The 25,947-nt window shown below is 53.6% G+C and overlaps 6 protein-coding genes across 6 annotated transcripts; 4 read left to right on the forward strand and 2 right to left on the reverse strand.

Annotated features, from left to right (window-relative positions):
* Positions 1-462: 462 nt before the first annotated feature.
* Positions 463-1,664, reverse strand: J4E78_010647 (uncharacterized protein; the record flags this gene model as incomplete). The annotated part of the gene is made up of 2 exons (XM_049371223.1): positions 463-1,144; positions 1,195-1,664. The coding sequence occupies 2 exons, from the start codon at positions 1,662-1,664 to the stop codon at positions 463-465; spliced, it is 1,152 nt and encodes a 383-aa protein (XP_049217078.1).
* Positions 1,665-3,097: 1,433 nt separating this feature from the next.
* On the forward strand, positions 3,098-3,352 carry J4E78_010648 (uncharacterized protein; the record flags this gene model as incomplete). The annotated part of the gene is given in 2 exon segments (XM_049371224.1): positions 3,098-3,104; positions 3,123-3,352. 2 exon segments carry the CDS (start codon positions 3,098-3,100, stop codon positions 3,350-3,352), a joined length of 237 nt encoding a protein of 78 aa, XP_049217079.1.
* A 252-nt stretch (positions 3,353-3,604) lies between these two features.
* On the forward strand, positions 3,605-4,133 carry J4E78_010649 (uncharacterized protein; the record flags this gene model as incomplete). The annotated part of the gene is made up of 2 exons (XM_049371225.1): positions 3,605-3,831; positions 3,953-4,133. The coding sequence occupies 2 exons, from the start codon at positions 3,605-3,607 to the stop codon at positions 4,131-4,133; spliced, it is 408 nt and encodes a 135-aa protein (XP_049217080.1).
* A 721-nt stretch (positions 4,134-4,854) lies between these two features.
* On the reverse strand, positions 4,855-5,934 carry J4E78_010650 (uncharacterized protein; the record flags this gene model as incomplete). Its single annotated transcript, XM_049371226.1, has 1 exon — positions 4,855-5,934. One exon carries the CDS (start codon positions 5,932-5,934, stop codon positions 4,855-4,857), a length of 1,080 nt encoding a protein of 359 aa, XP_049217081.1.
* Positions 5,935-12,296: 6,362 nt separating this feature from the next.
* On the forward strand, positions 12,297-13,460 carry J4E78_010651 (uncharacterized protein; the record flags this gene model as incomplete). Its single annotated transcript, XM_049371227.1, has 1 exon — positions 12,297-13,460. The coding sequence occupies one exon, from the start codon at positions 12,297-12,299 to the stop codon at positions 13,458-13,460; it is 1,164 nt and encodes a 387-aa protein (XP_049217082.1).
* A 9,980-nt stretch (positions 13,461-23,440) lies between these two features.
* Positions 23,441-25,614, forward strand: J4E78_010652 (uncharacterized protein; the record flags this gene model as incomplete). Its single annotated transcript, XM_049371228.1, has 2 exons — positions 23,441-25,261; positions 25,483-25,614. 2 exons carry the CDS (start codon positions 23,441-23,443, stop codon positions 25,612-25,614), a joined length of 1,953 nt encoding a protein of 650 aa, XP_049217083.1.
* Positions 25,615-25,947: the final 333 nt, after the last annotated feature.

Consider the following 25,947-nt stretch of genomic DNA (forward strand, 5'->3'; position numbering starts at 1 on the left):
GAGACACGATAATGTAAGGAAGGATATGCGCAATGAATCTAGATAGACTTGGGTTATTGCATGCTAGTCAACGAAGGGCGCATACGTCACCTTCATCTGTGCGGACTGCGGTCAGGGCATCTTGAGAAGAAACGGAGAGAAGCTCGGTGCATTGTGTGCTGATATCCATCTTTACATAGTATGAAGACTAAACCAACAACGATGCCATATAACACATTGCTGGGACCTCAAATCGCGTACTCCAAGGCATGAGCTGAAGAGGAGCTCACAATCGAGCGGCGTTCGTGCTTCTCACGATGAGCAGGAGGGCAAAGTCTGCTACAACTTGCGCGACCCCCTTCGTCTCCATCACCTCCACCACTGGTTTGGTGGTCGCTGTCTTCTTGCCTCCGATGGCGGTCGCGCTACCACTGGCACCCGCGTTTCCAGGCGATCTGTGGCGCCCGTGATCTTGAACCTTCTCTAGGACTGTGAGAGCTCGTCAATCTGATCTTGCGGAACATAACTCTCAGCGGAATCTCTCTGCCTCTTTCGGGTTCGTGGTAATGATGTGTGGTTGCTGTTGGTTGCCTTTGACTTCGAGGTCGACTTGGGTGTTGCCACACTCCTACGAGGCGTCTTTGGATTTGCCGTGGCTTGGGTGGTGTGAGAACGGACAAAAACCGATCCGCGAATAGCGAGTGCTGACATGCGTCTAGCCTCTTTCAATTCGTGACTCGCCTTCTCTATAGCGCGAGCCTTTTGCCAAAGGGGAAGTGCGTCCTTGATAGCTTGAAGCCGATCCGCAAGCGCCCAGTCCAGGTGGCTCTTCAGGATCGCTTGGGCCTTCGCGATCTGCTCCTCCATAGACATACTGCACGAGTACAGTTCTTTCATAAAGTATTTTCCATTGTCACCCCCTTCGCTCCAATGTAGCCAGAGCTGTAGCAGCATCATATCGCATGTAACGGACATGTGCATCGTGTAGGCGGAAGTCGCAGGTATGGTATCGCCGTACGCGGACTCGAAGTATTGCCGATGGTAATTTACGATCGTCGCGCCGTGGAGAGCAGACTTCTTCATGGCGTTAAGGATGGAATGTCCGTCTGCTGCTTCCCACTCGGCAGTGAGGAACGGGAAGGATAGTTCGGGGTTCAGCGCGAAACTAGCAATCTAACGTCAGCATGGGAATCTGGCGAGTGATCGTCAACTCACTTCTCCAGGAACTCGTCATCCTTTTCCGTCAACCCTGAGTCTACACGGGTCACGGTATCGCGGGGATTCAAGTACCCAATGGCGAGATCCGGTTTATATCTCAAGGCTTCCGAATCGGAACTTGGTGGGATTGGGACAAAGTCTGTCGTCAGGGTATAGTCGTGGCTGATATCGATGTTGGGTATGCCACGTGCGTAGCCGGTTCGCTCTCCCTGGAAGAGCAACAGCGGCTCCACCATGTCGACGGCACTCTTCTTGTCCCTGGAGCGGGCCTCTCGATGCTGACAGACGATTTCTCGTGCGCTATGAGCCTGTTCGGGCATGACCGGCGTGTTCAGCATTTGCTCCACACGCTCATTCAGCTCTTGTGGGAAGGCCTTGTCGGCACAGTCGACGATCAGATTGTGTTCGACTAGCTCGTCGATCGTGCGCCGGAACCTTTGGGAGGACGGTGTAGTCGGGGGTGCCATGCTGAGCGAAAACGAAGAAATGAGTTGGGCGGGTGGAAAGATCAATGACTGGCTGGCGATGGTCGAGGAGGCGCTTGTCTAGCAGTCACGTCGAGCATTTTGAGCTCAAGGTCGCGAAATGCAATTTGTTTGCGCGATCGCGAGAGATGTGAGCGATACATGGCGCTAACCCCATGATGGACGATGTCTGCAGCTTTCCGCAAGGCGCCCCATCGTTCTCGCAAGCCTGACCGAATCTTCTGGTGTGGATGGACGAAGGAGCAAGTGTGCCTGTGATTTATATCGTAGCAAGCGAACATGGACCGCAGTGATCTGAGATGCGAGAGTGGTGGCTGAGAATGGAGACGTGGGGTGGAGGAGGACGCGCTGCGCGCCAACCCTGAGAGCCGCCGGCGCACGCCAAGCGAGCTAGTGCGCGTCACCTGTACACTACCACACCACTCGAGATGAACGACATTGACCCGGGCAAGATTGTACGACATGCACCACCAACATATGTGTGGACACTTACGCCGGAATGTGGACAGTGAGCGAAGTGCATCGCCTACGCAAGTCACCATCGCACCTTCCAACAGGCGCCAGATAGCTGGTTGACATGCAGGCATCGATGGAGCCGGAACCAGCTCTCTCGGCGTCAAATCCACGCCGCTTGCCACTTCACAGACCTACGGGCACTCGGCATACCATCACAATAGCTCTGCTGTCAACAAGCTTCATTTATCAGCACTTCCATTCACGACACTGGCGCCACAAGTACCTTTAGCTGCGACACGGCCGAGGCGGACGCTGAAATCAACACTTTCGTCCCATGTTAGAGGCCGACATGACCGGACTGTGAGGCTTCAGCACCTCCGAATATTGAACCCCATCTTTCACACCCAGACGACTACAAAGCGACCAAGAAGGTCATGAGACGTGCTGAAGTGTGTTTCAGAGCAGACAAGCGGTGTAGACGCAAACATTGCTTCTGGGTTGGGTCAACGTCGTCTCCATGGTCGTGGATCGCAAGACCGCACACTCGAACATGGCAAACGGTTGTCAGAGCCTTGCACTGAATGTCAGGGATCGCATCATCAACCGCAACGATATCTTTCCTGGGATTGGAAAAGTATGGGCCTGCATGACATCGGGAGAGGCCTGAGGCCGACCACCTGCGCGTTCGCTATCCTGATCCGCTAAACAAGATGGCCAGAGAAGTGGGAATCCTCAAAGTTCAGAACGACGACAAGCACAAGGTCGAGGCCGCTTTACCACGGGTGAATTTCCACCACTACGGAGCCAACGGGCATTCGCGAGAATTTGATATGGAGAGGGAGGCCACGCGTGACTTCCAAATAAACAGCCTGATACAGCAGAGATCAGGCATCCGCGTGTACAAGGAGGGTTTTACGACTGGCAAAACCTTCGGTATTTTGACGAACATACACTTCAGCATGAAAGGTGCCTAGTATGCACCAGTGAAGCAGGAGGTCAGAGACAAACCCGACGAAAAGCTCAAGATCAAGGATCTCGGTATTTCCTTGGAGAAATTATGGCGGCACGACATGCACAAGTGGGCCGGCATCGTTAGCTGGATCGCTGAATGCACCCCGTTCGCCGCCCCAGGCGACAGTGGTGCTCTGATATATGCAGTGGAAGAGAGTCAAACGGTGCCCTTGGGCATACACATTGGTCGCCTGACGTTCTAGGAAGACCGCAGCATTTTGTTGGGTCTCGAAGCTTGGTTCGTGGAGGGGGAATGCCATCAGCTCAAGTTGCACTTCTGACCAGCTTGCTCGTCGTCGACATCGACTATCATTCCTCAAATTGCACGACACCCAAATACCCATTCATAGACTTAGATGATTTCATAGCACCGGCTGAGCGGCAGACGAGAATGCTACTAATGTTTCCCGCACTGAGTCTCAACTTCGCGTGACCCTCGTTTGGCCGTTACGCCAATGTTATACAAATATGAGCCTAACATCGAACAGATGTTTGAACAGGGCTTATGCAAGTCCTGGTCTTGCGTTGACGCAGGCGTCAAGCCACGTGGCGAATCACACAAGAGGCTTGCCACATATCTGAGCATCCTAGTCTACTTTGGCGATAAGCAATTTAGCATTGCAGGTAGTAGCATGGTATTGGATGCTTTTCCTACTGAACGCTCAAGGTGGGAGAAGGCTCCGTACGCGCGCAGATAGGCAATATACTTCACTGGGCTCGATACAAATAAGACTCCTACACTCACTCCACTTCCTACCTCATCAACTCAGAACTCTTATTTCACACCCACAAACCATACCCAGCCCTGGAGTTATGGCCAACAACAAATCCCTCGAGGAGCTCATCAACGGCTTCTATGGAGTTCCGCTGCCGCCACAACTTCTTACCGCAGCGACCAAGCGTATCTCCGACATCGCATGGAGAGGTGACGGAGTGGATCCGTTTTCCTCGGAAGGCGGATGGTCAACAGAAGCGCCGGACTAATTGCAGTCCATCAAGATTTGTCGTCGTCGCGCAGACCTCGAATACCTTCGCCACGGGCACCTGGACTAATTGGACCTCGCCGTTGTGATCGGCCCAAAGTCCAATGAGAAGGACTGACTTGAACGAAGGAGGGCAATGAAGCAGGAAGTGTCCATCATGCATGGCAAGCTAGCCGGTAAGCAGTCTTTCATTGCCATGACTCTCGAGGCTGATATTTCGTTTTGCAACGTCAAGATGAGCACTCACGATTACCACCAGAGAGGCCTGGAACTAGGAATCCCCCCGCTGCTCGTGAAGCCGCCTATCTCTCCCCCTTTGAAGTGTATCAACGAAGACGTCGAGTTTGGTGTTGGTGTTGATGGGGAGGTTACGTTCAATCATTGCGTGAAGCACGGGGTAATCCGCCACCTCGTTGAACCTGGATATCGCCCAGAAGTGGACCAAGGATTAGGATGTCAGGATGTACTGGGTCTATTCTTTCCCCGGAAGAGACACAGTCGAAACGGCGGGCATGGCTCACGGGCAGATCATTTTGTGATAGCTCTAACATTGCTTTTTGTTCACCCAAGTCCATGATATATACCTATATATGATTGTACGGTTCTACAGCCACCACTGATCCACTCAATAACTTCTCTTCATTCTTGTCCAATGTATACTGTCTGTCCTCGAATGAACCTGCTGCCCATGGAGCGAGCTAAGGGAATTGAACTAGTTCCGCTTAGCCCAGAAACCCGCGAGGATGGTATGCAGTATATGATGTTGGCTCTGGGCTGACATCGCGGAAACTTGCGGCAGTCGACGAAGGGCGAAGACGGTGCCCTTCCCTGTAGTCGGGATTCGAGGAAGAGTCGCAAGATGTTTCATCCAGGAAAGGATTTGTCGGGCTGACGGCATAACGACCTCCGGCACTCTTCGGTACGGGGTGCATTTCCTGGTTGTCTTCCAGATCCGAGTCGTCTCCTAGGCGTTGATGATGAGGTCCAGCGTGGCCAAGCTTACCATTGCAGTCGTCGCAACGACGTTTGCCACAGCAGCAGCAAAGATGACGTGACAGCCACGAACGCGGCATCTTGGCGTCCGGGCCGCGGATAAAGCGACCAGGATGGACTACGTTCCACACGAAGATGGCCAACCACATTGGAGCTGACTCCAGAACGTACAGGAGAGGCTCGTTGCTCGGAAGAGGGTTGCTTGCGCCAAGACCAGCGGAGAACTCGGCGAGACGATAGATAATGCGAATAGTGATAGCCAGCAAGCATGCGTAGAGCGCGTACAACAACCATTTCCAGCCACCAATCTTGTCCGCGGGTAAGCGTCCCAGCCTCTCCGCCTGGAGCTGATCGCGGTGAAACTTGATGACCAACCCCAGGAATAGAACAATGAAGCCCTCCTGCATACCAATACCGCCCATGTATATGTTCAGGCCCTTCTTTTGTGCTTCTGGACTCGCGCCTGGACCTGCCATTCCACCGCCGACGAGCTGGATGACAAAAGAAACGATGTCGAGGGTGACGAAGATGAGTGCGAGGATGGAGGGGGAGAAGATCCAGACCTTGCGAGTGGGTGAGTAGTAGTGAACGATGCGGGCGAAGACCATGTAGGCGAAGGCGTTCACCCAGATAGGCGCTACCAACACCAAAATCTGAGCGACCATTGCGATGCCGGAGGATTGTTGATCATTGGAACCAAGAGCTCGAAACGCATATGCGCCAGTTTCCCAAAGAGCGGCCATGATGATAACCCAGCAGAAGCCGTTGCGGTACACGATTGCTTGAACCAGATGTGCGATTGTGAGCATACCAAACAGGACAGAGAAGGCTACTGCCGCGGCGAAGTTGGGAAAGTATACCCACAACGCATTGCATGCCTCCGCAGGGACGTAGCCATCGAGCCCGGGAGTTGCGTACGAGCTGAAACCGGGCGTGCAGGTCTCAGGTGGAAGGTCGAGTGAGAGAGATGGTATGGAAGGTTCTGCGACCGATATTGTGGGAAGGTCTAACGAGAACGGGGCAATGCTTGGTGCGAAGTCGTCATCACGACGAGAAGGCGGAGCGGTTGCTGATGGAAGAGAGCTTATGACATCTCTAGTGGCAGTGGCTGGGGAGGGTATTGACGTGGGTGTGGGTGAAGCGATGCAGTGGAAGGGCAGTAGGAAGGCGCTGAGAAGCGCAAGTGTATATCTCATGGTATGAGCAGCACGGGAAGTAGATGTAGATATCTGTGATGTTTTGTGCGGGCAATGAACCCACGGGGCATTTCACCGTTATACATATTGACTAAAGGAAGCTGTTGTTGATACATACGTAGGCAGTGCTGCTCTAAGGTCGTGGACAGCGAGGCTGAGGATGGAAGACGTACGCACCTCGCAAGCCTGTCTCGATCGGGCGGCTGAGACATGTACTGTAGATGTTGCTTGCGGATGGGGCGTAAATGGCTTGCATAGCGTGGCTGGCGGCTGTAAGCAGCCACCTCCCCATATTTGATGCTGGAGAGTCGCTTAGCCCCTGGTAGGGATCGCGCGTGCGAAAGACTTTGGGTGATAAGGTGCAGCTCGTGCTGGAGAATGAATTGCCGTCGACATGGTGGTACAATGGGTCCGGTGGTGAGAGACGTTGACCGTGCAACCGCTCCGAACCGATGTGCGTGTTGAGCGCGACACCAGGGTTGCACTCCTTGGAGGAATTCTCCCAACTAACCTGGGAACGAGGCGGAGCGCTACGGTTAATGCGTAGGGCGCCTTACCAGTTGGGCGACGTTCGCAACTCCCGCTCAGCCTTCTGCCGCACGTTTGAACATGTCCCTCCTTCTGGAAGTAGAGCGGAGCAGACGTATCGGCGTGGAAGGTAGGATCTAGAAGCCGTTATGCGGACGCCGGTTGCGTGGCCGTTGAAATTTGCATGGCAGGGACAGGAACACGGCGCGGACAGGGGTGAGCGAGACGGACACCCAGATGAGAACCAGCGCAATTCGAATGAAGAGCGCCGCGAGCCGCGGAGACCGAGCATGAAGGAGAGATGGAGATGAGGGTAGGGGCCTGGAGGGCGACGAGACGAGGGGCATCGTCCACGCTAGTCCGGTTCTGGCAAAGTCTGTACCGAAAAAAACCATGGTGTAAACAGTGGTTGCAGAACACATCCGAATGCCACCCTCCGACCGAAGACCATGAGATATCCTGGATGTACTTGCAGAAACCGATTGACGCCACAATAGAACGCCAATTCGGCGGTAGCGTTGACTGCTGTCAATGTCGCAAGTGGTGCCATGATGTTTGTGTTGCGCCCTTGAACATGGGAAGAGTCATCTGCGCGTACTGAAGCTATTGTGCCTCACTCGGACAGAAGTCGCGGTTTCGATCAAAAACTGAGCGTTTGCAGCGGTCACCTGACTCCACCCACGGCGCCACTCCATAATTCACATTCGGGAGCTGGAGCGGCGGCCTAGACGACATCAATCTCTACACGACCAACGCTTTAATTAGCAACCACCCATAGCTTCCCTACGATGTCCCTCGGCAGTCTCCATACCGATGCAGTATACGCGGCAGCGCAGGTAGTTGAAACACAAGGCCGCGGCCTCATCACTCGACCGGCTACACCCGACTGGGCCGGGTCATACGACTTTGACTTCGTCCTGGATCTTGACGAGAGCCTACGTTTGCTCCTTGATCAAATGGAACATAGAAGAGACCACTACGGCCGTGATGCTATCGAGTCGCGTCCTGCCCATACACCGGAGGCGATCTTGGCGAAGCATTGCGGCACCGAACATGGGAAGGCGCATCGCGAGGGCAGAATGACCATGGGCGCTTCTACACCGGAGGAAGACTACATGCGGGATCTTTGGGAAGGCGTACCTACCAGATACAAACAAAACATTCCCTTGCCACAGCTCTACCCCGACTACACTAGGAGCGTCGGCGTCGCAGCCACGGCACCACCTTCTCACCAAACCAGCGAATCTACTGTCATCCAAAAGCACTCTCGCGGTTCAAGCAGCAGCGACACCGATGATCAAGACGCCGTCTTCTCTCGGCCACAGCGAGGTGACTGGACCGTGTTGATCAGGCCGTCCGAAACCCCCAGTCAAGGTACCTTTCTGCACGACTCCACCTGCGTCCCGAGATTCCCCGCACGTAGGGTCAAAGATGCGTCTCCATGGATGACATCTGAATGAAACGAGCGAAATCAGAGTCTGAGTTTCCAGCGCACACGATATCGATACTTGCCGAGCTTCCGACATCTGTGGCCGATTACGTCAAGAATACCAGCGAACGATGCGCCGGACGGTTCACAAGCATTTGGGCAAAGATTGGTACGCGGCACTTGTTTCCACAATGCTATCATGCCATTACCTCCCTATGTCTCCATTTCCAAGACCAGTATGCGGCGGACGTCAAGTGCCAGGCGCGATCTTTCGATACAGTCGAGATACGGCATGTCATTGGGTCTGGCTCACATGTGTGCGAAGAAAGTGAAGTTATGCTCTTTCTACGACACTCTCAGCTAGTAGTTGCGCTTGCAACGCGCTGCTATAATGAGCTGCGTCGCTTCGTAGCCTGGTCACTTGGAAATAATTGGCAGTGGAGATGACGCAAAGATCTTTCCTGTACAACGCACAAAATAGTCATATGCTATGAATGAAAGAGATCCAATAAGCTCAAAGCCACAAAGCTATTTAACCCATGAACGTAGCCTACATGTGTCTGCTTCGTGAACTACTAGTGCGTTTTTGGAGTGCCACATACAATACAACTACTGCCACGAAGGGGGTGCTTGAACGTTTCCTTGCTACACGCGCTTGCTTCATCTTGATCTCGATTCTATGGCCAAAAGATGACCTGACGAAGTCTTCCACCGTCGGCAACTCCCTTTTCCAATTCTGAAACATGAGGTATCGGGGTTTCATGAGACCGAGGAGAAGGAGACCAAGGTTTCGCGTTGGACATACGAGCTTTCGCGTATACCGTGTTGATGCAAGCGGACCCGAAAATTGATGCAGGCGGAGCTTGCGGGTCACACTCCCCCATAAGGGCTGTGAGTCCATATCGATCCCATTGCTATGCGCCAAAACACATGAAGCGCGCTGATGCTAATGGCGCCAGCATTATCTCCCAAGTGTCGTCATAGCAAGCATGAAGACCTGACTGGATGGATAAGAGTCGTTCTCAGGCACCAAGCCTTCTAACATGTTCTCATGACGTTCTCCATGTTCGGTGGTGAGAGCGAGGCTGCGACATTGTGGCCATTAAATATCAATAGAACCTGATACGCTCACACAATGTATACAGGATCGCGATCTTAGCTCAACAGTCAAGGTTGCCCAAACTTTTCTCGTTTGAGGAATACGAGAAAGCGTAATACTTTCGGCATCACCTGATACGGTATTGTATCCAGGAACTGCCCATCTCCCCATGTACGGGTGGTGGTTTCGCCCTCAAGATGCGACCAACTCCCAGTCTTGATCCTTCTCAGCTTCTTTTGCATGTCCATTCACACTCGCATCCAAAGACCTGTTCACAGCATCTCTGCTAGCCGCCTTAGCACTGCCACTATGCGCCGACGCCATCACCGCTTTTCCATCCAACTCTCCAGCGCGTCGCCCTGCATCCGCGGTGTCAAAGGCGCCGAGCATCCGCGCGTACTTGTTGGCTCCCTCTGCTGTCTTCTTCTACCCTATGGGTCAGCGCATAGAAGATTTTGGGTGGACCAAGTTCTTACGACGATGGACTCCACCCTGCGTCGGATAGGCAAGCGCTGGCTATGTTCCCCCAACGATTGCTTGCAGTCCATGTGGAAGATGAATTCCTCTGCATCTCGCTGAACGGCCCGCAGTTCTTGCCTGATACGCAGCGCGCGTTCGTCAAACTCGTGTAAGAAGGCGCGATCGCGCAGGGTCGCGGCCTGCAGTGCCGTTTTTTCTGCTTGACACTTGGCTTCCAGCGTCGCAAAATGGTCCTGGAGCTTGCGGCAGGAAACACTGTCGTCGGGAGCTGTCGCCATGTTCTCGCGATGCACTTGCAGCACGCTCGTGTATGCAGGTCTGGGGTGTTTGGGGAAGAATGTGTCTCGAAGAGAGAGAGAAGAAGATGGTCGACACTGATAGAAAGGAGAGCTCAGGAGGATAGAATGCAGTAGCTGTTTGATCCCATCGTTCAGATTGGATGTGTGTGAGGTGAGTGAGGATGTAGAATGCTCCGTAATGCTTGTCGTTGTGTCGCAGGTGAAGGTGATGAGTGAGCCGTGAAGGTACTATCAACCACGGTTCCACCCCGTGGAAAAAGGATAGACCGCATACTCAAGTACTGGGGTCAGAACAGGCTGGAATAGACACAGTGGTAGTAGTAATATGAGAGAAGAGGAGAGTATTTATTCTTCGTAGCTACAACTACCAGCGATATACGAAAAGGGAACGTAATATTCTAGATGATTGCGAGTACATGGATGACGCATGGGATGATGGGGATGAAGATGTCAAGGACAGTCGATGATGTCTCCGATGTGGGGCTAGTCCTCTTGCGGTCAAGCTTCAATTGTGCACGTGAGGACGCACTACGCGAGCGCGAATCTGGTCCAACGCGACCCCGCAATGACATCTCGCGACAGCGCTCCTGGTGTTGCGTGTCTGCCGTCCACACATCTTTCCCCATCTCACGCTTCACAACAAAAGATCAATTGCGTGATCGCGGTTCCTCACCGTCAGTCTCGTCGCGCCATGACTATTCGAGCTGGAACTCGCCCCAAGCGCACCGTTGTCGAGCTCCTCAGGAGCCGGGGTGGCTGAATCATGCGCAGGCGATTTCACTCATTCACGTAAAGGTGCCGCCTCCAAGTCTGGTCTTCGAGAGCAATGGCGCTGGTACGACATCTTCCCCTCCCAAAAGTGGAATGGCAGCTGCTGACATCCCCACCTAGACGACCTCCACGACCGATGTGATGGCCACAGCCGAGCCGCTTTTCCGAGGACCAGCCCGAAGCAAGCACGACGCGCATGCTTGACGTCTTTCCCCGCGTCGCACAATTGCCTACCTCTCTTCCACGTCGCCGCGAACAAGAAACCCGTCAAGGGGGAAATCCGCTATGACCGAGAACGCGCAACAACGAGAACCGATCGGCGGCGCGGCGCTTGAGATTGCTGTACGGAGGAGAGGCCGTATGAGCTGGAAGGTCATGGCTGGGTGGAATTTGCGGCGCCCTCATCGAAAGGCCTCCTGCCTCCAACGACGACGTCCGTAAACTCCCTGCGATACCTCCTCCCCCACCACAGAAGCGGCCCCGTTCACGACATGCAAGACTTTACGAATGCGCCGAAACGAAATCTGGCCGGAGGAATGGAAACATCAGTCGGGTTAGAGTAATCTTAGGCGGCAGTAGAAGCTTCCGACCATGGATTCAGCCAGGCCTCGAATATCGTGGTGCAGGGGCTCAGCGATGCGATGGGTATGAGTCGCCAGCAGCTCCATGTGGCTTTCTCCTCCTGTCCCGATCAACACTCTTTCCCTACTCATGGAGGCTGGATAGCAGCAATCACGTTTTTGACGACGTCGACATCTTCATATATCCGGTTTCCATGCTCCTGCTTCCACAGGTAATATTGCCTTTTACCTTGCTAGCATTGTATCACTGATCCCTCTGTCTGACTTGGATGATGATGAAGGTGGTAATCTCACATCGAATCGTCTTCGATCGCTCCCGCGCGAATACTACTTGTTGCTTCCCTTGAACCTTGTCATAGTGCCGACTCTCATACGATAAGAATCGAAACACTGGTTGACAGGTCGGGTGGTGGCGATGTCGCATCCGCGCAAGGGCTGTGCGTTGCTGCCTTCAGATGATAGCAGCATCTCTTCGAAGAGGTTCTTACATCTCACCGGAGCCGAGTGTATTAAGCGTATCAAATCGTTTGTCGAGATCTTCTCATTATGTCGTTCAATTCGGCAGGCACCTAAGAAGATGCACTCACTGCCCAGATGTCGGAGGTCGACCAGCTGACGCTGACCCAAAGCAGCCTAGCCCGGGTTGTCGTCACTGCCCCCCATGGCTTTCGTCGTGGCCGTGAGTTCCTTCCCACTCATCCAAGCACGCGGCTCTTCTCTCACTTTTCACCCCACATCATCCAAGCCGCCAACAATGGGCATTCACGGTCCACCTTCTCGCGTATAGCATGGGTACCTCGTTAGCGAAAGATGCCCGAGCACTACAACGCCAGATCTCTACCTTGCACGCAGACTCGGAAGCCACACTGATCACATACTCCAAGCTACTGCACAAGTACCCCGAAGACCGTCGCGCCTTGCTCGGACTGCTCGACGCGACCGCACACAGCATCATCGAGGGGTGGAGGCTACGAGCGCTGGATGACCACACGAACGCACGAGGAGCCTTCAATAGCCTGGAGAAGGGACGCTGGGAAGCGTTCGGCTGGCTTGAACTTGACATCGCCTTCGCATCGGTCTGGATCGACAAACCAACCTTTCTAATTCAACTGCGAGCGCTGCACGACAAGACCAAGCTCAACTGGAAAACAGCCGTTGGCCTCATCGCAACTGCTAAGGGCAACGCTCGCGACGTCAAACCAAAACACATCAAGCACGTACTAGAAGAAGCGCAAGCAACCGAGAGAAGCGTTACAGTCGCGCACAGGAAGACGGCTGTTCACGGTGATCAGAGAGAAGTGTACGGGCCTGCGACTGGCGACTGGGAGGAGCAGGAAAGCAACGCAGAACAAGACGAAGACGGAGACGTAACGCTCGTAGAACACGACCCCCCGACGCAGAAAAGCCCCGATCAACCACCCATCACCCAGTCTGATCCCCCAAGCTGGGGCGAGGACGACACGTGCTTAGACGACGGCATTGTCCCGGTGAACGAGACCGGAAGGCAGCATCTCCAACGTCAGCATCTCGACGAGCAGCGTATCGAACCGGAACAGCTCGACCAGACGCGCCTTGCCACGATGGCCACAAGCAATGGCCAAAGCGTACAGCCTGAAGATCGGGTCGCGATCGTGAAGCGGTGGAAGCAGGAACTGGAGGACAGTCGCGCGAAGGCGAGGGAGTCTCGGGAAGCCAATGTTGCTGCCGGCGTACATCTCGAGGAAACGACGAACACATCCAATCTGAACGCACGCAAACGAGTCGCGCGTGTCGCCTTTGGTATACCAGATGATGAAGGTCAGGTGGGTGGTGAAGCCGCTGGAAAGGTTTTGGCTGTTGCGACGGCCGAGCTGGAACGCACAGCGACGGCGTGGAAGGCCGATCGGGAAGAGACTGCACGGAAGGAAGCAGAGTTTGTCGAGATTACGCGTGTAGTCCTCGAGGGGGTATGAGGGCTGTGAGATGATGGCATGACATTATAATTGTGGTGGCTATGAATCTGATGAAAGTAAATCGAGGGGGCATGAAATCGTGCGATCCGCATATGTAGCGTACTCACCGTCACGGAATGAACGTGATTCTATATTTGGTGTAATAATGTAACCTCATATACCTAGCAAGACTCTGCCTTTGGTGTTTCTCCTCGGCGTCGCATCTCCACCCAACTCACCACGAGGACAGGCAGTCAGATCTGCTCTGGGTCAGACTACGCGTAGCAACAGCTATATGACTAATTGATACGTTTCGATCTCGTCAAAGTGACCCCTTCAACCTCCCCGGTCTCGGGCCCTTACTATGCTGGCAACGTACTACCTGCACCCGATACAAGGAACGTGCTGAACGGGATTCCTGCTTACAGTCGACTGAGACACGTCCCAGCGCACCTACGATAACCCGGCTGGCCTCATCACCATGCCTATCCATGCCGTGCAGGAGATGACCGTAGCGTAAGACGCCGCTGGCTTCGCTAAACGGAAAGTATCCTTTGAGCACCATCAATGCTATGAACATGTGTTTCCCTGGTAAAATCGATCGATATTGAGGGCGGATGGCTGGATCGGCGCAATGTCGTTGCTTCTGATATATTCGCATCGCTCCGTCCGCTGTATAGTATATCTGCTGAGAGCTATAGTTAGCGTCGGTGCCTGGGGGTGTCTTCATGAACTGGAAATACGCACCGGAATAAGCTCGCTACTCAAACAGCTCTCGGCAGTCCATCGGCGTGGCTCTCGCGCCTCCTAAGCGCAACGAGGCGCACATATCTGCGACTGCTTCAATGGACAAAAGGACGTGGGCATTGGCTACCGCATCCAGGAACGACCCATCGTGAACAAGATCGGGCGACCGGCGATGCGCTCCACGCGATAGGCACTTCCTCGGCCGTGGTCTGTTGTTGGATATGTCGAGTGGTCGGCATTGGTGCTTAGAGACGTCTGCGCACCCGCTAGCTCATGGTCAACTTCTGTCGGCGCTGTGCCTTTCGCACCCGTGATTGTCGTTGTGCAATGTTGTGGGATTCGGATCGCGACGCCTGCGAGAGCGTGTGTGTCCATGCGTGAGTGTGCGTCAAGCCACAAGGTGGGGGTAAGTTGGGTCTGGGATGAGGTGCGCCATCAAATTAAGCAGGTGGTGCTCATGTATACTTTCGCCCCAATACTTCGTCGTAGCATGCGATGCAGAGTGCGATTAGCCCTAGTGACGCTTCTGTCGAAGCCGAGTGGCTTGCACTCATGGCCGTAGCCATGACCAGATCATCGCCTGGTCTGCGATCCATGGCGGTTCGCATGGGAAATGAAATGCAAGAAGTTGCCCTGCGGCGTGTGATCGAGGGAGTCATCAGTATCGACTGAAGAATAGTGAAAGCTTGTGATATCGGCCATGTCTCCCATATTGCTCACCCTCGACCCGATCAAGTGTCCATCTTGGACATTCTACGTCCGTCATGCGCGCGACCATGTCTATGCGAGGGTCCCGGAAGTTGGCTCTTACTTCCATCATCGTTTTCCAATGCCTTCCGGTTGTCCTCACCGCCATCTTTTCCGAGGATATGGCATTGGTGCAGGTGCTGATCATGTTTTCTCTCGGATCCATTGGAAAAGTCTGCTGCCGTCGCGGCGCATGTCAAAAGTTGCCGTCCTTCCGTTGTCGGGCGATTAGTCATCGCCGCTGGTTGAGTAGCACAACAGCGTTGCGGATGGCCAGAATGGACTTCGGCAGATTGTAGCTGCCAGCAATGGCTTTAGGCCGCAATGACTTCAGGCCGCGATCGTGGTTTTATTCTGGTTGAATATGGCGAGTCTAGGCTGGCAGCGACGCCTATCGCTTGTGATTGAAGATGCTGTGTCACGATGAGGTTGACGCGCGGTGGGGTGGGTCGCGCGTCATCGGGCACGGCCCGCTCTCATTGGCTGATCAGCAGGTGGGCGATTTTGCCGACCCCGCGAAACTCGAAGCCGCCACATCTCCTTCACCTCACATATGCATCCTCGTTCCACTGGTCACTCCCATTAATTCTCGTAGCACGCACGATGCCTTTGCTTTAGTCTCCGGGGCAGAATTCCATCAACCTATTGCGCATACGTGGCCCGCGCGATGCCCATGTGTGACAGGGAAATTCCACCCACGTCCGTTACCCTGTCTAGTTTCTGCATCCGTCCAGCGTTATGTTGATTCTCTCTGTCATTTCCTATCCGTCGACTGTCGCGGATTCCATGTTTCGAGCCAGTCTCCACGGCCTTCTTGGTGTCCCCAGGAACGGAACACGTTCACGGTACTGGTCGCGTCAATGACGGGTTTCGATACATGCGCCTCAAAATGAGTTTTCCTGCGACATTGATGTTCTCTGTATCACTTCCTTATGGTATAGAAAACATCTAATTCGTGTGTCGACTCAGCATATTGCCATGTATCACCGTACTTTAGCCTGTTACCACATTTGACCTCACACTTGCTTTAAACGCAACGAGAAGAAGCCACGTATGACGCCAATCGGTGGAATATCTGCGTCTGTATTCATTGGTAGACGGCCGCCTCTTTGCTATAATGTCGCGGGTGGAGCTTCGTCGGATGCGGGTCGTTGCGGCGCTAGCGCCAAGGATGTTGGGGCATGATGCAGGTACACAAACAGTTCGAACGCGCACTTGAATCAAAGTGAAAAGTACGTGCGAGCCACCCGACACTCGCTTCCTCTCGCGCTTCCAACCGTTCACTGTCATCGTAAAAGACACTAGTCAACGACACGACTAGTTCCTTTCCAAGGTCATTGACATGGAGCGACCGCGTCCGCAACAATCACGTCCAGTCAACGATATATCGCCCCAATCCGGCAAACGAGCGGTCAAGTGCGCAGAACATGAGAAGCTTGAGAGACATATCATGGTGAAATCTGAGCAATTAGAAAGTGCGTCAATATTAACCCACTTTCTCTTCCCCAATGCTGACCTTTGGCCAAGTCAAGATCGAAGACAGTCCCTCATCACCACCCGTATCTTCCCACGCACACATCGGCTCCTCGTCTTCAGAAGCTAACATAAGCTCCCCGTTATATTCAAGAGATTTCAGCACTCGTGCGTCTTTACAGTCTTCATTTCGGCCAATCATCCCCACCACCTACACAACATCTCTGAACAAGGGCGATACGTGCATCCCCACTGCCCAAAGTCTTCGAGCTGCCGGATTCATTCACCCCTCATGGCCCGAAGCTCGATCGCGGGCACCCTACGTCCTGCCCAGGGGCTGGTACCGAGCATCAGATGAGAACGGCAATACGTACTTCTACAATGGCTTGGGCGTTGCGACCTGGCTGCGACCGACGGAGGTACCAGGTTTGCTTCCGGTCACTCAAGACATGGTAGACCGATACAATGATCCACGAGCCTGGGTAGAGGCTTCACTGCACACCACCAAGCCGACTGAGACACTGAACACCCCTCCGATAACCCAAGGTCTGGTGAATAAGTACAATAGTCGAGCCGAGACAGAAGAGGCAGAGAGGTTACCGCAGACCCCCGAGCAGGCTGACGTGCCGACTGACCAGCCCGAACCTGAGGAAATCCCTTACGCGCAGCAGCCCACACCTTCGGGCTCTCAAGGCGCCGTTCCATACAACGCGAGCTCAATGCCATGGGCACCCCGCCGCCCTTCGCTGCTCCGCTATGAAGCCTCTGCCAGATTTCCAGAAAATGGAAACCGTCATGCGCCACCGGAATTACGTCGCTCAAGATCCCCACGCTCCCCACCGCCAGCCCTTCGTAGACCTCGCTCCGTCGAACGTAGTCGCAGGGGAGTTCGTTTCGCCCTCGATGAAGATGAAAACACCATCACCACCTCCACTACCATTGCTGCAGAGACGAGACCAAAGTTCTACAGCAAAGAACCATTCAGCCACCAAAAGGGCAAGGAACATATCCAAACCTGTTATTTCTGGAACCATCCTGCCATTCCTCGCTGCACTAACGGCAATCGCTGTCGATTTATGCACGAATGTAGTCATTGCCATAGTATGGCTCACGGGCGCGCTCACTGCGACAGTGATCTTGGTGAAGGTTATCGTCGTGGTCCACGCCGAGAGGGGAACGCATACTCACGTCGCTGAGATACGTCATGCGACCGCGCGTCCAACAAGAGAAGACAGAGGAGGCGAAGAAGCTCTGTCACTGAGCGCAAAGGAGGGAGTGTACCGACGTGGATGCGGATGATGGCAGTCAGCGAGAGGACGTGGTGGTCATCTTGAGAAGATACGCGGTGTGGCTTCATAGCGGCGAGTCTGTAAGGAAGCCGAGGATGTATTTACCAATTTGCCCGGTGCAATGATGAATGAACTGTAACCATGTAGAACAAACTTCCCGATGTGTCTCAAGGCAGAGCAGATACAACGCTTGTTGATCGTTGCTCTAATGCGCTGCCCTCTTGCAGGCCGCCCTTCTCCGCGTAATCTCGTCACGAAAGCCCTCCTGTCACTTCGTGTCCTGACCAACACGTCGCTGAGGTGTTCCTTTGGTGGCGCGACTGGGTTTCGATGCCGAGATTCCATGTGGAGTGTGGGAGTTTGCAGGTGGAAGTTCCTAGTTCCCAGGTCTGCCGTCTGTCAGGGTTCAGTGCAACAACCTCGGCTGATTAGTAAGGCTCCATCCCGCCCATGATGTTGTCTTGCACCAGCTCTGGGGCACCCTCCAAAGTCATCAGCAACGTTTTGCCACAAGTGCTACCACACAGAACGTTGCATTCAATTTACCCGAGCACAAACGCGATAGAAGTGGAAGGAGCTCTGTATATGACAAGTGATATGTTGCTAGTGGATAGCACCGGCCAGCCTGACGCGACGCGTTTGCGCTGAAAGCGCGCCGTCACATGATGACGACGCGCCGCATGCTGCACGCTCAACTCTTGTCTTAGAGGTACATGCCAGTTGTCATCATATCGCGTATCGCATCTGTCAGGTTTCCAGATTCAGAGAGGATAAAACAGCTTCTACTTCGACATACGGGATCACAACAGATTATGTACCGGCTTGCTACGACACTGATGCGGAGATGCGGAGATGGGGCAGGAGCAGAAGCTATGCTGATCGCATACTGCAACGTAGATGAACTCATCCCGAAGTCAACACGAATGTTACCCTTTCCCTAGTCAAGCTCACCCTAAGTTGCGCACTGTTTGTTTTGCCCGGGTAAACCTGATGAATGGCATTCTGTTGACGTTTTCCGCAAGCGGTTAGACCGTTGAAGCTGCCTCGGCAATGTGGGAAGACGCGTCCGACTTCCTCATGCGAGCGTTGACTCAACCATACGGCGAGCATTTCTTCGCACCGCTTCGCATCGCGCCATTGCATTCTCAAGCTCTCACGTCGCGCTCTATCAACTTCTTAATGTTGTGTCGCTCGCGGTTACTTCGTATGAAGCCTTCGCCATTGTTGGCCATATGTTCTTCACAATGCCCAGGTCATGTCTACCGTCCTCCATGCCGTCGCGCGCTCTACTGTAGACCTTTGATGGACCGGCTTCACTTGCTTCGATGAGGATGTGGCTCATAGCCGAGACGCCAGAGGGTAATAGGGAGGGCAGTGGCTCGCAGTCAAGATCAAGCCGCTCGTGAATAAGATCATCGATTGATACGGATTAGCAGAAGCCCAATACGCTTCTCGCGGAAGAATATCGGAAGAGCAAAGTCGTCTCGCTAGCGACAGTTGACGTAATCAGACCGGCCTAAGAAGACACACCCGTCTTCTTCGAGCCGCGTCGAATGAGTAAAAACTCCCCATTCGCTTGTTCCCTGCAGTCGCGTTTATAAACAACCCCTTCCGGGACCGCAAGATCACTGGCGGCCATGTCACCGTAACATTGGCTATGGTAGAGCCCTTGACACTATATCGTCAGCCTAGAGCAAGCCCATGAGGTATCGCATGTACTTACGACCGCTCCGACCGCAAGTAGCTCGATTGTATCCACACGAACAAGCTCCAGCATGACTCAACAAGCAATGAGCACTAACAATGCGACGATCAGTCAGTGGTGATGAAACGGCTCCGGAGCTTCTGCGAGCGTGTCTTGAGTCCGTTCTGGAAGACGGCGAGCGTGGTGAGAAAGCCGGACCACCGAAGCCTTAGCCACTTCCTGAGATTGCCTATGGCGGACGAGCTTTTGGATTCCGTAGCGTGGATAGTCTTTTCGTTCATGATAGCAATGTTGCGTCTCGGAGAGTTCGTTGTTTTAGGAGTGTTCGATGACGGCGGAGGAAGTGGACAAGTAATTGGCCAGGTTTCCCTTGAACGCTGAACGATAGCACGTCAATGGCTGACCTGGTTGAGATAGAGGTTGAGTGCGCGATGAGAATCGTGAGTAGGGTATGGTATGGGAGTGAGCGCCTGACGAGCAAGGCAAACGAGCGCAGATTGGAAACCTTTACCGTTGCCGTTCGCTAAACTGGGCTCTTGCTGGTTGTGGCAGATCAGTCAGCTGTTCGACTGGCTCATTTACGTGTGCACCTGATCGTCCTGGTTCAAGAGATTCGGCACAGTGAAAGATGCATGTCATGTGTGAGGACAAGAGTACATTGTGCATCACCAAGGAGCCTCTCACTCATGAGGTGTGGTGAAATGGCGCTACAGGAACACAATGACGATTTATAAGTCACGATTTGGCAGTGTCGCCCAATTTCATTTCAGGATTTCTGAGTTATGAGTTGATGCGATGTTACGAGATGTAGTGAGAATTTCGGTCATGACGCGTCACTGGTGGTTGCGGCCAGCCCTGTGCAACGTCACAGCGCTACGTATGCTGTTGGCAGAAGTTGCTGATAACGCTCTTTTCCCGCCCATCGATGTCGAGCTCCTGGCATTGTACACGCGATCTAGTGCAAAAGAGCTCATCAGAGTGCGATTGCTTTCGTTCGGGACGATTACTGGCTGTCTATTGCGCTGAGAGTAACATCACCAGCGAGTGTCGAAAGTCCAGTACTCACCAGCCACCTGCGGCATTGACCGCGCTTTCGGCCATGTACCAAGAGATTACACTTCTGCGCTTCCAAACGCACTTGAGTACAGTTTATTGAGATTACAATGAGGTGATCAATCTATATCTACATAAGACAGTGTAATCATGATACAGATCAAGTTGCATGCGCTTTCGGCTCTTTTCTACCGGGGTGGGAGGGCTCTTCTAATTCTTCGCATATCTGACTGCCTTCTATGTTTACCCGGGCAATTGCTGTCGCGATAATTATTAGTAATAGAAAACCTAGGTAAGCGTAGATGATTCAGCTCGGTCAGCGCAAGTGGGATACGAAGGTCAAACCTCAGCCCGCCTACACCTCATGGTGGTGGAGTGTCTCTTTACATCGCTCTACCGTCTGCAGCATAATTAGTCATAGTTAGGCAATTTCATGAAGTTGGCTTAGCAAAGCTGTTGCAAGGCCCAGAGAGGCGCAATGAACTTGGCAGATCTGTCGCACATTTCGCGCATGGAGCCCGCTTCTCCAGAGTTCACCATCACTATCCACAAGGTAGCAACGAAAACCACCCCAGAAGAATACTAGATCCCATCCACAGAGTCGCGGCATATGTCCGCCAATGCGCCAAATACTGACTAAAATCCAGCGAAAGTACAGCTTCGTCTACTTCGAAACTTCTGTCTTTTTGGGCAACACGTAGGTAGCTTTAAAGATCTGTTGCCTCCATCAGAGCCACCTCACGCAGAAACAAACCATGGTCGGCAGCATTATTGCATTGGTGTACAGTTGTTCAAGCGACCCAACTCAAAATAGATAGTAATGCATCAGGCAGATGGGACGATAGCGGCGGACTCGTCCATCACTGCAGCTATCTACTTATTAAAGACACTAGGGATTGACTTGCGAAGCTTTCACCGCCTCCGTCAAGGCTATGCTTGGTGGCGTATTAGGTTTAGAATACTGCCGAAGGTCAACGTACTTGCTTTTGGTCAACCACTTCAATCGCCTAAACGTGGTTATGATTTGGCGACGTGAACATGTGTTGCGAAAGCGAGTTTTGTGACAGTCGGTCCACCCCAAATGTGTTCGTAACTGGCGACGGCTAGAATGGCTTCGCTATGCCATCTTCCCAACGGGCGTTCTGCTGACGGTACGCTGTGAAGATGAGTTTTCAGACAAGCAGCAGCTCCAAATTGCCAGACGCTCATGTCGACATTGTCTTCAGACCCCTCACTACTTGTGTGTTTCTACCCATGTAGACGGCCGCGCATCTACTCAGCTTCTTGATGAAACTTTACGGTAGAGGCGGGTATGACTTGAGATCTCTTCCCCCCTCAGGTACCAAGCAAGCTAGGTACTCCAATGGGGTACTGACCGAGGCCCATACGGCGCTGGATTGACGAGCGGCAGTAGCTCAGACCCCGCGCGCAACAGCGGAGGAGAGTGTGTGAGGCTATCGTACGCCTTGAACAGAAAGGGGACCATTTTCGCTCCATCATATGTTCTTGTAGTCTGCACTATCGCTGTCTCTCTCGGCTGTTGGGTAGTTGATCTACAGCACCGATTGATGACATCGAGAGACGCTTGACGAGTGGTGAGTGAGATGCGCCGTTCACGCATCCTCCCGCACGTGTAGAGGTTGTGTCCATTGTTGTAGGGGGTCGGAGGCGATCGAGGGTGGCTGATGATAGGTTGTATGGCGTTGAGGAGGCTCTGTGGAGTGACTGGAGCACAACAGGGTGGTTTCCTCCGGTACGAGTTGGTATCGTTCATGTCTGTAATCGCGTAAGCCAGTAGTTGCCCATGAAGACTTGGGCATCTGGTGACCTCGGTCGCGCAGCCATAGCCGAGTGCGATGTGGACGTGCCTGTTCAGTGGGCGTGAATGGGTTGACCAGCCGATGACGTGATGCGCGATGCAGCTGTTGCGGTTCCGGGGCGTATGACTGCTGGTGGTAATGGTAGAGGCGGGCAATGCGGTGCAGAGACAGGTGGACACCTGGGCAGCCTTCTAGTGCGGCTCTCGGCCACGCGGGGGAGGGCGGAAAGTCTGCTTGGCAAGGCGCACAGACACCCGCGGCCATCGTCATCATCGCCAACCTCCTCGCCCTCCCCATCTCAATCACCAGATTCGATTCTGTCCATTTTCGCGCCAAACCCATCTTTTCCTGCAAACATGTTGGAGTGCGACAGGTCTTCCACCTTTTATGACCAAGAGCTGACCCTTCGCCACTCCCAGGTGCAGTGCTGTCCTGTCTTCAGGATGGCCATGAACCATCCAATTATCTGGTCTCGATCCGGGCATCATTCGATACGCCTCACACGATGAATGTTCCTTCCATCACAAGGACAGCTATTTTTGCGCCTCGCTTGCGGATAGAGCAGTGCTTTCACGCCGCTACCTGTCGCTTTTCACTTCTCATGTTACACGACTGATGGCAGGCTGCATGTTTCAATCTCAACCACGCAATGGCATCTTGGCACCGGCGCGCTCATCAAGCAAGCAAATTCGTCATCTCCTCGATCGTTTCTTTCCACCTGCGAGCCCGCGATTCGCACGGCCTAAATCTTCTCATATACTGTGTCGCTTTCTCCACACTCTTGAACTACTATCCAACAGCATTTGTCTGGCTTCCAGACGAGTCATGCTCTTCTGGTGAGCCTACGAGGATCCCCAAGTCATATCTGGTGCTGTAAACGTATCCGTCAGACACATTAAGCAAGGCCTGATACAATGTGATCACTCAATGAGAAGTACTAACAGCAATTAATGTAGCAGTGCCAGCGCCAACCGCTTCCGCCATCGACATCGACGCGTATCAGCGCGCAAGCATCAACAAGCCGCAGCCGACCGCCGACATTCGGGTATCGTCTCCTCTTCTGCACGCTCGGTGCCTCTGCAAACCCCTCGCCTCTCTACCTCCACCGTTTCCATCCCTTGGACTACTGCTACATATCGATAGTACTGCATCTCCACCTTCAGAAACATGCCTGCATATCCGAGATTGTCACTGGGACCTCCGGCAGATACGGTGTCGATACCCGAAGTCACGGCGCATCCGATCGATTCTCAGGCACCTAGCTTTCTCAACCTCTCGGGTGAGGCACGTAACATAGTCTACGAGCTGCTCTTCGAATTTGAGCAGCCGATAGCACTCTCTGTCCCGCCATCTGCGCATGCATCTCAGAATTATGTACCTCCAGTAGCGCTACTTTCGACATGCCGGCAAATCTATCATGAAGCTGTCGGCATCTTGTACACCCGCAACCGTTTCCTTGCCGCGACCGCATCGGGTTCCACATGGTTATCTGCCCTGAACCACACAACTAGTTGGCTTTTGGGACTGGGATCACAAGCAAGGCATCTTCGCCACCTAACCGTACACGTCGTTCACCGCGGTCGCGACCTGAACGAGCTGCAATCGTTCCATCCGGTTACCACCTCAAACGCACGGCTTTTCGAGGTCCTACCCCTGCTGCGCGCGCTCTGGGAACTTCGCTTGGACCGGTGTCACATCAAATACGCTCTTGCCCACCAGCATTATGCCAATGATCTCGATGTAGACCGGTCAGACGCGCTTTGTGCAGCAGACGCTGCCTTTGCTGCCATTGCCTATGGACCCGTCGCTCTGACTACACCACGAAAGCTGCTCGCTAGCGTCCAAATATCTTCATCCGGCACTTGTCTTCTTCGATTCAAGAGCTCAACAGAAGGGCTCGTGAGCTCCATCGAGTGTCTTACGCCAACAGGTGCATGTGCCATGTCCATCGAATGCCTCCCTGCGGAGCCTCGTTCTCTCCCTGATCTCGTCAGACACCCAGCAAAGAAGAGCCAGGCGAGATTGGCGGGTCTTCCCTTCAGCGTACAAGGTCGCATCGTCTCGGCGTACATGGCGGCTGCGAAAGAGCCGTCTTCGGCAATTGAAGTAGACCTTGGTATGCGCCGGATACGTGGCCTCGAGCACCTACACGTCTTGCTCGCTCTGAATCGCTCCTTTCGGCTGAAAGCGCTATCCTCCATCACAATGCTGGCCGAGCCAGTAACGGTGCGCCTTCCGATGAATACCACCTCTAAGGATAAGTCGGGTTTCTGGGACCTCCTTCGCTATGTACGCGAAGATGCCGGAGGTCCAGATCGCTTCGATTGTTTGCACTGGGCATTGTTACGTAACAGGCATCTGAGCATTTCTGTTACCTTTCAGCTCACCCCTACGACGACCCTGCGCAACGTCGAAATGGATGTGCATGGCTTACTCCAGATTGAGATGCGTCGCGAGTGGTCGTGGCCTGTCGACTTTCCTCGTCCCGATATCCCCATCCGTGTGCAACTTGTGCATGCACCTGGCAAACACTCCGGCCTCCAGACACTTCACACACGTCAATTTCTCCTTGGCCAGTTGAATGAGAGAATGCTATTGCTTCTGCGCGACGCCATCCAGACATCGACAATTCATTACCGCCACGGGATCAAAGTCAGCACCGATGGCCACGGATCAACTCCGCCTGTCAATCTCGCAATGTCGGAATACTGCAAGAAGTTTGGGGTAACGGCGCCCGACTGGCTTCTCACGAGAGGCGATCTGATCTTCTGGATGGACGGATTCGGTGAGCCTTTGCGTGCAGACTTCGCTACCTCTGCTGGTGATGTTGAGTTCTCGGTGCCATACTCGCATCCCGGACTAGCCAACAAGGCGCTGCGCAGCCAGGTAGACCGCCACTTGGACGAGGAGTGTAGTCACTTTGCCAGAGATTATCAAGAGGGCGTGCACGCAGGTCTCTACAAGTTGTATCACGCACAGGCTGAATGGGTACGTCTTCACTGTCCTCGAATCGGCGGTGGTCAACGTCACCAATAGCTACACCCCGTCGCAGTCTGCTTGAACTGGTCTCTTTCGTATTACTCTTCCTTCTCTTTTGTGTTTCTTTCCCATTTTTACCTTCTTGACTTTCTTTCCAGTTGGGAGGTTGGATTCACTCGAAAGGCGCAACCGATCAGACTTCATGTCCCAAGCATTATGTGTGCGCATAGTCTGCTGTACCGTTGGAGAAGATTCGCAGGAGCCAGATCGAACAACTATGCTTGAAACTCCTCTTCACCACCAAGATTCTATGCATATCAGCGTCGCCACCCGCAATGTCAAGGATTTGGATAGACATCTGAATACTTTCAACCACACCTCGCATCAGATGTCTCCTCCTAGATACCATGGTCCGTGCCCGCAATGAGCCAATACAAGACACGTATGCACCCTGCTCACAGTCTGTCCACCCTCATACCTCTGCGACGGCCACTTCCTTGTCTTGGACCCAGGCTGACCTTAGGGCTCGTTTCCTATTGTGAGGTGCGCTGTTTGCATGCGAGTGATTCAAGTGCTACCTTGGTCACCGAGCAAAGCTTACCCCGTACCGGTGACACGGTGCCCGCCACCGGACTGCCACAATCATGGGGGGCGCGAGATGAAGCCCGACCTCCTGATGGGTCGAAAACCATGTT

This window comes from Alternaria triticimaculans (genome assembly GCF_023758025.1).
Source record: "Alternaria triticimaculans strain BMP 0046 chromosome Unknown scaffold_36, whole genome shotgun sequence".
NCBI lineage: Eukaryota > Fungi > Ascomycota > Dothideomycetes > Pleosporales > Pleosporaceae > Alternaria > Alternaria triticimaculans.